This window comes from Primulina huaijiensis, chromosome 2 (genome assembly GCF_012295235.1).
Source record: "Primulina huaijiensis isolate GDHJ02 chromosome 2, ASM1229523v2, whole genome shotgun sequence".
Taxonomy (NCBI): Eukaryota; Viridiplantae; Streptophyta; class Magnoliopsida; order Lamiales; family Gesneriaceae; genus Primulina; species Primulina huaijiensis.
This window is the reverse complement of record NC_133307.1, coordinates 30,936,329-30,945,545: the sequence shown is the minus strand read 5'-3', so window position 1 is coordinate 30,945,545 and position 9,217 is coordinate 30,936,329. Positions and strand designations below refer to the sequence as shown.

The 9,217-nt window shown below is 36.4% G+C and overlaps 1 protein-coding gene and 1 long non-coding RNA gene across 2 annotated transcripts; one reads left to right on the top strand and one right to left on the bottom strand.

Moving 5' to 3' along the window:
- Positions 1–27: 27 nt before the first annotated feature.
- LOC140971597 (uncharacterized) lies at positions 28–7,460 on the top strand. The gene is made up of 7 exons (XM_073433938.1): positions 28–677; positions 2,070–2,148; positions 4,230–4,378; positions 5,024–5,147; positions 5,362–5,547; positions 6,189–6,260; positions 6,362–7,460. Exons 1-7 carry the CDS (start codon positions 220–222, stop codon positions 7,178–7,180), a joined length of 1,887 nt encoding a protein of 628 aa, XP_073290039.1. The 5' UTR covers positions 28–219; the 3' UTR covers positions 7,181–7,460.
- Positions 7,461–7,649: 189 nt separating this feature from the next.
- LOC140971600 (uncharacterized) lies at positions 7,650–9,087 on the bottom strand. The gene is made up of 2 exons (XR_012174342.1): positions 8,133–9,087; positions 7,650–8,049 (listed from the first exon to the last, which is right to left on the bottom strand). It is a non-coding gene; the product is annotated as an uncharacterized lncRNA (long non-coding RNA).
- Between the last annotated feature and the right edge of the window lie 130 nt (positions 9,088–9,217).

Here is a 9,217-nt window from a genome sequence, read left to right as displayed (position 1 = left end):
TTTATATATATATATATATATTATATTAAATTACTTTTGCCATTTGGTGAATCTTCGAGAATAATTTTTGGTGATTGGATTAATTTTAGTCAATTGGACATAAATTCCTCGGATTGAATTTGAAACCCTAGTTACTCGATTTTTGACGTTTAATCTCGAATGCGAATCTGATTTTCATGTTGAAGATTGATTTTTGTAATTCAATCTGTATATATGTAAATGGCGGATCAAGAGGAGGAGGATTTGAAGATGGCATTGAGACTCAGCATGCAACAGAACGAGCCACCGGAGCCAAAGAGGAGCAAGCCGATGGAGAATACACCTGTTGGTAGCGAGGCGGCACCTTCGGAGGAATCGCCTGAGGTAAAGAATCGAATGTTGCAGCGGGAATTGATGGCTGCTGCTGCGGAGAAGCGGATGGCAGCAGCTAAGAATGCTGCGGAGAAGCAGATGTCGACGAGTGCTGTGAAGAATGTGGGGAAGGTGAAGGATGTGGAAATTAGGGGTTTAGAAGCTGAGAAGAAAGGCAAGGGTATCAACTTGGAGAAAGCAGAAGTGAAAAGTGAAAGTCTTGGGGCTTTGTTATCGGGAGATGAGGCTAATAAGCTCTTCTCGATGATTTTTGGGAACAGAGTTAGTAAAGATGTGCTTGCGCAGTGGAGCAATCAGGGAATTAGGTAAAATTGTTTGAATAAACGAATTGAACTTAATGTGATTAGAAATTAGAAATTGTAGAAATCGTAGATTGACTTTGAATGAGGTTTTATAGGTTGATGGAAACACGATGAAGTTGTCTCTCAGTGACATTTAATGTATCTTGGTCACTCAGTTGACGATGATGGGGTATTATATTTATATGTTTATTGGGTTTATTAACGGTTGGTGCCGTAGTTTCTTGTTATCATTATGCATCTCACACCTGTATTCAAGATGGTAATGCTGGAATCCTTTTTTGATTTGTCTTGAATTTGAAGAGGTAAGAGCATTTAGCATGTGAGTCTTAAATAAGAATATACTTCGAAGCTTTCTGAACTTTTTTCGATCAATGATGACATAAAAAAATCGCATTGATGACATCCTTTTTTATTAATCTCCCACCTGTGCTTTTGGCTTTTGCTATGTTATGCAATAGTTAATATGCTGAAAATAGAACTTTTGTGCAAAGTTTTTCTAGTAAATTTTTTTATTATGTTTGAAACAGGGTATATGATGAGTTTAGTTGGCTGAATTCAAGTTAGCATGTTAGAACTCAGGCTTTAATGATCTAAACTTGCGAAAATGCTCTTAAACAAATTTTGACAATGCAATCTGAACTCATAAGCCAACTTGTAAGCTGAGGTCTAAAGACCTCAAGCTCGAGCTCCTTTATTTTGAGCTCGACTGAGTTCAAGGTCAAATTTTTTTGTAGTCGATTTCTAGTTTGTTTTCCACCATAGTCCGAAGGATTGTATGATTATATTGTTATTTTGTTCAGGCAACTTTTTGTCAAGTGTTCTTTTCTTAAATGTGGGACACATGGCATAGTTCAGAATTTCATGTACTGGCGATTTAAGAAAATCATGTACTGAAAAATTGGAATTTTGTCCACCTTTAACAAACATTTTGAATTTATGGGTTTAATTTTATCAAATTCATTTCTTTCACTTTAAAAGAAACTAATGTTGCAAATGCCTGATTTTCTTCAAGGCCATTCAGATTTTGTATTGCTGTTCAGTCTTGACTCTACATTATGTTTGGAACCATACACCCATACGTGAGGCTCAAAGAACTTTAAGAATCTCAATATATAGATGTCAGGAACTTGGAAATGGTAAATTTTAGTACGACACATTTAATATATATTTGATGGCCATTTTTAGTATCATGGTCTTTTGGTCTCAAATATTTTGCTAATTCAATTTTCATGAGCATACCTATGTTGCACTATGTTTTTGTTGAATTTTATTTATTTTTAAAGCAGACAATTCTCCTTGTGAGTTGACCTTAGTACTTCGATTGCTCATTGGGAAAAAAATTGAGCTTGTCCATATACTTTTTCTAATGCTTTGGAACAAAAACTCCCTCTGCAGGTTTAGTCCTGATCCAGAAACATCTATGGGATTAGTGCAGCATGAGGGTGGGCCATGTGGCGTGTTAGCAGCTGTACAAGTAACAATGCTATTTCTAATTTGACATTGCTAGTATGACTTGAACCTAGAAGGTTCTTTTATGTAATTTTGTTTTAGACTTTTGGATCTTTTGTCCGCAATTCTGCCCCGCCTTGTTCTTTGTTAAATTGTTAGAACAAAAAAAATATAGAAAGAGCCAAAAAAACCTCTAGCATCTAAACTCTGGGGGAGGTATTGTAGCTCAATGTTATATTTATTTACTTCGCTAGCTCCTTTTTATTTAACTGTGCTACTACCAAAGAAAGATATCGGGTTGTATTTGTTGTTTGTTGGAAACTTATATGTTAACACTCTGTCTTTCAGATGCCAATACGATTTTAGGATCATCAACTTTACATAGAAGTTATTCTTTTTTGTAAAATGCTCGTAATTATTATTTCATTGGCGAGCTTTTGACCAAAATTCTATTGTTCATAGCTCGTCTTGATGTTATCCGTTACGATGTTTCCCGATCGAACGTGTATACGCATAGATAATTAACAGACTCGTGGAAAAGCTAGAACAGAAGTGTGTGGTGGTTGTTCTAGCTTTAAAATGTCCTTTTATCTCGTGGTTCGCTTGAGTTGAACTTTTTGTTGTCAGATGTTAATATTTTGGATTTACGTTGTGCTTAACATATAGCATATATAGTAACTTTCGTTTTCTTTTTGAAAGGAATGGAGTAAGTTTCGACTTCAACTATGTATTGTTAATTCTCAACACCTTACATTGATCAGGCGTGATAACTTGACCAGCTAAAAGCCTAAAATATGGTCATCATTTTTCTCAATGACACTACGCATCGTATGAGCTTCTTAGTGTGAAATTATTGGCTCCTTCCATGTATTTTGCCAGCTATGAGTAAATCGGTCAGTTTTGTCCATTTTGATCGTACATTTTAACTTGACGTGGAAATGTAATTTGATATCTTTTGCGGAACTATCATTCCGCACTACAATTTCATATGTCATCAAACAGTAACTTGAAAAATAATAAAAAATCGTTTTACTGGAGAGCGCCTTTAGTTTAGGATGTTCATGTAACTTTTTTTTAAAATTTTAAGTCTTTGTAATGCCATCTCTTTTGGCATATTCCCCAGTCATATGGATTATGGACTGATGGAAAGAATTAAGTATTAGCCAACTAGTCGGTTAAGCACGTGAAGACCTGAAAATGTTATTTACAATGATTTTTCCAAGAAATTATATTTTTCTCCGGAATAACATATACATGATTTTCTTGTTCTTTACCCATGGTCTTGATCTTAGTTCTAGCATGAAGTCCTCGTGAATGAAAATTTTAATTCAATTTTCTCATGTAATTTTTCACAAAATGTTTCACTAAACATTATGGTGTCCTCGTTCGTGGATTCTTGCAGTTCATAATGGGTGCTAGTTCATTTTACATAATGTTTTTCCTCTTTTATGTTGTTAGAAAAAAAAATTGAGTTATGTGTGAGCTAAATTCCTTAGAAGTGAGTAGCAATGCTACTAGTAGTTTGAGGATTGAAAATCAACGCAACTTCATTTCATGGTCGCTTATGTGGAGTAAATGCTATGGAAAAGTTGGATTAATTAGCTCTATTTAGTGTCAAAATGTTAACGCTTATAGGATAGTTTTCCTTTTCCATGTGTTTATGTGTGTCTAGGGACATGTGCTAAAAGTTTTTCGCAGTAAATTGGTCATGAACAAAGAAAAAATGTGCATCTTTGACAAAGTGAAGTGTGTATGGGTAGAAATTGGGAAATCAGATTAAATATAATCCAAGTGTAAGGACAGTAAACAAATTGGAGAGAAGGATAACTGAATCACCAACATTGGTTTCTACTATCAACACGTCGTTAGTCTTGATCAATAATGAACTCACTAGTTCTTGTTTTGGGTTTTAGGATGCTTCTAAAGTCTTCTGAGTTTCCGGATACAGAAGTTGTCAAATTCAAATTCGACTTGTTATTATTGTTGTATATCAGTGGTCGTTACATTTGTGCTACACGCAGAAGAAAAATTCCACTTTTTACCTGATTCATGTCTGCATCTCACAGTATAATGCTCTCCTTACAATATAATCTCTTCTCTCTGCAGGCTTTTGTACTCAAATATCTTCTATTTTCTCCTGAGGAATCAGGTAATATTCCGAGCTTGCACGCGGATATGACCGCGAGAAGAGTTACACAAAATGACTCTGTTGCCGCAGATATTTTTCATCATCTCACAGAGGAAAACAGATCAAGGTAATGAAGTCCTCTTAATTATTTCTTAATGGTGTTGCTTGGTGCTGCTTTAGTCTCAATTGCTGAAACTTTTAGATAGGAGCAAAGAAAAGATAAAGAGTTAATGAATTCATATGTCTATGTATAAAATAACCGAATAAACCGCTGGCTTCTAGATAGAAGGTTACAAATAGACGTAAAGGATCCTTATTTTTACATATATTATTTTCCTGTTCAAATTGTTGGATCTTTTTCTTCACACAGCTTTAAAGCTAACCAGGACAAAGGCATCAAAACTCTGATGAAAGAAGAGAATAGAGAGTGATTTGGTTTTAGTTGAATTATCATAGTGACTTCTGATAAAGAAAGTATAATTTTTTTCCCTGATATTCGAGCATTATAGTGTAGTTAGTGCATTGTACCCTGAATTCAAGTTTTACATATTATACTAACCGATAGTTAAAATTTTAAATCACCATACTCTGAAATTATTTGTAACTAATGTTTTCTTGATTGAGAAGAGGTGGGGCATCTGTTATTTTTATTTGGTCTTTTAAATTTTTTTTGGTAGAAACCAATGCTAATTAATTTTTGGATTTTGATTCTTTTTACTGATTATAAATCTTTGTTGTTACGAAAGTAAGTTTTTCTATATTTTTTGGACAGAGCTGTGGTGAGGAGTATGAGTGAGATACTCTTTCTGTGTGGAAGTAATGAAAGAGTGGTGATAGCATCTCTGGATATTCTTGACGGTGATACTGTTGAGTCCATCGATGGGTCTAAGGATGAGGTAAATTCAGACTGCATTTACTTTTGTCACAGTTTTTATGGCATTTTATTGCACTAAAACCTTTGTGACTGCTCCTTTATGTGAAATATTTTATTGATAATGAAGTCGCCATTTAAGTTATTTAAGTGGTACGCTTGGTGAGAATTTTGTAGGATATCTACCATCGACCAATACATGATTCTTTCTCTCAATTTGTTTGTAACTTGCTGCACAGGTATTGGCAAAAGCACTTGAAGGTCTTTCTTTTGAATCTGGTTCTGATTTGCTGAAGGTTTTGAGAATCAACACCTGCACTTCACAGTTGAGTGCATTTCAAAAACTTGAAGCAATGCTTCCTATTTTTCGAAGTCGTATGGGAGCATTGCTCTTTTTAATAGCTGCCTTGCTCTCCAGAGGACTGGTATGCTATTCTTTCTCATGTTAAGTCATGCTTTTTCACAAAATCTATAACCGAGGAATAATGGTACCTCATTGACCAGTGATATAAATTTGACCTTAAAGATAAATAATGTGCTGAAACTGTTCTCAACCAACGAACAATAATTGGAATTCGGATGCTAGCTGAACCTTTTAAGGAAGTGACTATTATTTTGCCCCTTTGTATCTTTTTCTTTTTCCTTTTCCTTTTTTCGGACATTGCCCCTTTCTTTTCAATATCCTTTCAAGTTAGAGGTAACTTTGCTAAATATTAACAAAATATTGGTATATATTCACTTTACTTGGTAACACCTATTAATAATAGGACTTCCGCTTCTCAACATGAAGAAAATAGGTTTGTTTACCAATTTTTGATTACTAGATGTTTTCTCCTACTTTGTCTTTATGTTGAACTCTATTTGATCGCTCAAAATCATCTCCTTCCATTGGTCGTGGAAGAAATGAAGGCTTCTGATAACTTGTATACTAATCTAAACTACGTTTCAAAATCAACACCCAATGTGCCTTAATATTCTTATTCAAATCACTGCATGTATTCTTTGTTTGCCCTTCTAATTTGTTAATGGTGTAAGTTAATGTATGCAATACCTGTTTTCCCATCAGGACAATGTTCAAGAAGACAGGGATGACCCGGGTCAACCGTTAGTCACTGCCCCATTTGGGCATGCATCTCAGGTGACCTCAGATTGATGATAATTTCATTTCTGTCGGATAATCGTGGTGGTTTTGCATGGTTACTGGAACAGTTCGCATCTAACATGTTCTTTCTCAAATAGGAAATCGTCAACCTTTTACTTTCTGGAAGTGCCGTCGCTAATGTGTTTGATGGGAAGATGGACTTAGGCAGTGGCATGTTTGTAAAAGGTATCTCAACAACAGTGGAAGTCGGGTTCCTCACCCTGCTAGAGTCCCTTAATTTTTGCAAGGTTGGCCAGTATCTGAAATGCCCTAAGTGGCCGATATGGGTTATTGGAAGTGAATCCCACTACACAGTCTTGTTTGCTCTAGACACGAAAGTCCAGGAGGAGAATGAATTTGAGCATAGAGAAACACAGATTCGGAGGGCTTTTGATGCCCAAGATCAGAGTGGAGGTGGTGGGTTCATTAGTGTTGAAGGCTTCCATCATGTCACTGAGGAAACCTGCATTAACCTTCCACCCGATAAGGTTGAGCATCTCTGCAGCACTGGTTTCATCGTATGGAGCGAATTCTGGCTGTCACTTCTGGACTTAGACAAGAGTTTAGGAGGGGTCAAGGATTCAACTGGTTTGATGGGTAAGAAAGTCTTTGATCTCTACCATTTTAATGGGATTGCAAAATCAATTGGTAATGGTTCCCTAGCATCACTTGGAAGTGAGAATCCTATTCAAAGACCAAGATTAACGAAATTGAGCGTCTCAGTTCCTCCGAGGTGGACACCAGAGGAATTTTTGGCGGATGTGCAAGTGTCCACTGAATCGGTGAAAAATGAAGGTGGGAAGGAGGTCTCAATTGAAGTATCCAAGCCTCAACATGCACCCTTGGTGGATTGCATTAGAACACGTTGGAGACGTGCTGTTTGCAACTGGGACAATGATGCACCTAGTATCGTATGAGTTGTGTCTATTAGTTTCTATATTAATGATTTCACTAATCATTGTTGATTGGTCCCCTTGCGGCTTTACATGTGAGATGCAAACTAGATTGTTTGATCTGTTGTGTTGTAGCATTTAGGATTTGAGAAAACAGATTCAGTTGAATTTATTATTGAAACTTCCAAGAAATGAGTGTAATATACATATTTTTGGCCGTCGATGGCCATTAATTAGGAAGTTCTTTCGATAACTGGCTAGGGCGTTGATACTTATTTTAAAGGTCTGGACTTGTAGTTAGCTACCTCTGCTTTTGATTAAACTGTTTCTTTTTCCTATTCAATTCACTCAAATGTTCTGTACTAGCAGGGAAATTTTGGTTTTCCTATCTAATAAGTTGCATCTTATTCCGTCTCCCGTGGAAGAGAGCCCCGTTAAGTTATACGAATAAAGGATACCCATGATGTAATGAGTTCGTGAAGAACAGAGCAACTGCTACAAATCCATTCCATTCCAATATTATTATTAATATATAGCATAGATCTCTAAATCTACATTAATCGTGCCAGACAAATATACATGGCTCTCGGTTACACTCATTTTTTTTAAAGGAAAAAAAATAGCATACTGCCAAACAGAACCAGCACAAAGAAAGACCTCACAAATAATTTTCACGGACTGCAAGCCAACCCACGCTTTGATCGAATACCATATGTATGTATCGTATCTACTGAGAAGTGCGGTCCCTGAAACGAAAAAAAAAAGAACACAACCAATATGTTTAAAGAATGCCATATTTTTCTGCTAACAAATGACTCACAAGCTTAAAAACACTTGTTGTGAACGACTGCGAGACCAGATTCATCATCATACTCGCCCTTCGAGATCTTCATCTGCACAAATAAAAAATATCAGCGATATCATATTACCAAGAATACACACACGTATATCCATATATACAAACTTGCTTTTTCACATTTTTAGATATCTTCGGCCGATTGAAGGCAACACAAGACGGAATGTGAATATGACGAGCTTTAAGAAAAAATAAAGAGTCACATGTTGGAATGTGGATCCAACCGTAGAATAGCATGTGGGAGTGCATACCCCTCATAAATAGGAACAGTGTGGCTCACCCCATCACATGAGAAAGTACCTTTTAGCAGATGAGCAAATTCGGCACACTCCACGTAGTCACATTGTTGCAAGGATCCATCGACTACATACCAGTTGTACGGCCACTAGTGGAAGTGAAAGGACAGCCTTGATACCGACATACATGGCAGGCACATGGAAGGTCTCAAACATGATTTGAGTCATTTTCTTTCTGTTTGCCTTGGGATTAAGAGGTGCTTCTGTGAGCAGAACAGAGGTGCTCTTCGGGAGCAACACGGAGCTCATTGTAGAACATGTGGTGCCAAATCTTCTCCATGTCATCCCAATCTTGACATAGTATCACCCGTTATGTGTTGGACCGGGCCACCGGTTAATGTCTCCTTACTGGTGTGTGATAAGATGTCTTATATTGGTTGGATAGAGTTTCTGAGAATTGCACATATATATTTGGACAATCCACCACTTGAACTAACTTTTGAGGTTGAGTTATGTTCAAATTTCAATCTTATCAGCTGACTATACATCACGCAACATCAATACCATCGCTCATCCCATATGATTCAATTATCAAGAGCATACCTTGACCATTCCAGTACCATTATCAAAAACAAGGGGTTGAATATCCTCTCCACCAGCCATACTGTATCAAGCTGCTAATAGAGCAAAACGGAGTGACATGTCCGGGCTAAAAAAGAGCATGAAGCAAGGCAAATCTTTCTTTAAGAAACTAATCCAGAACAGTTAGGAAAATAATGATATCAAAAAACAAAGAATTACTTTGAATTCAACTCTTCATCAAATGCACTCGTAGATAATGAACTGGCGATTCACCATTTTTGGTAAATTTGCAGGAGCCACGTCTACGTACCTAGATCAGATATCCTGCCGCTTATGTTGAGTTATAACATTTTAAATAAATATTCATTAAATTAATTGGAGTTCTTG

Bases quoted from the DNA above. Each gene is read 5' to 3' on its own strand.
- LOC140971597 (XM_073433938.1), top strand. From the start codon at position 220: ATGGCGGATCAAGAGGAGGAGGATTTGAAGATGGCATTGAGACTCAGC. The intron at 678-2,069 runs GTAAAATTGTTT...CTCCCTCTGCAG, and splicing joins TGGAGCAATCAGGGAATTAG to GTTTAGTCCTGATCCAGAAA. The intron at 5,148-5,361 runs GTAAATTCAGAC...CTTGCTGCACAG, and splicing joins TCGATGGGTCTAAGGATGAG to GTATTGGCAAAAGCACTTGA.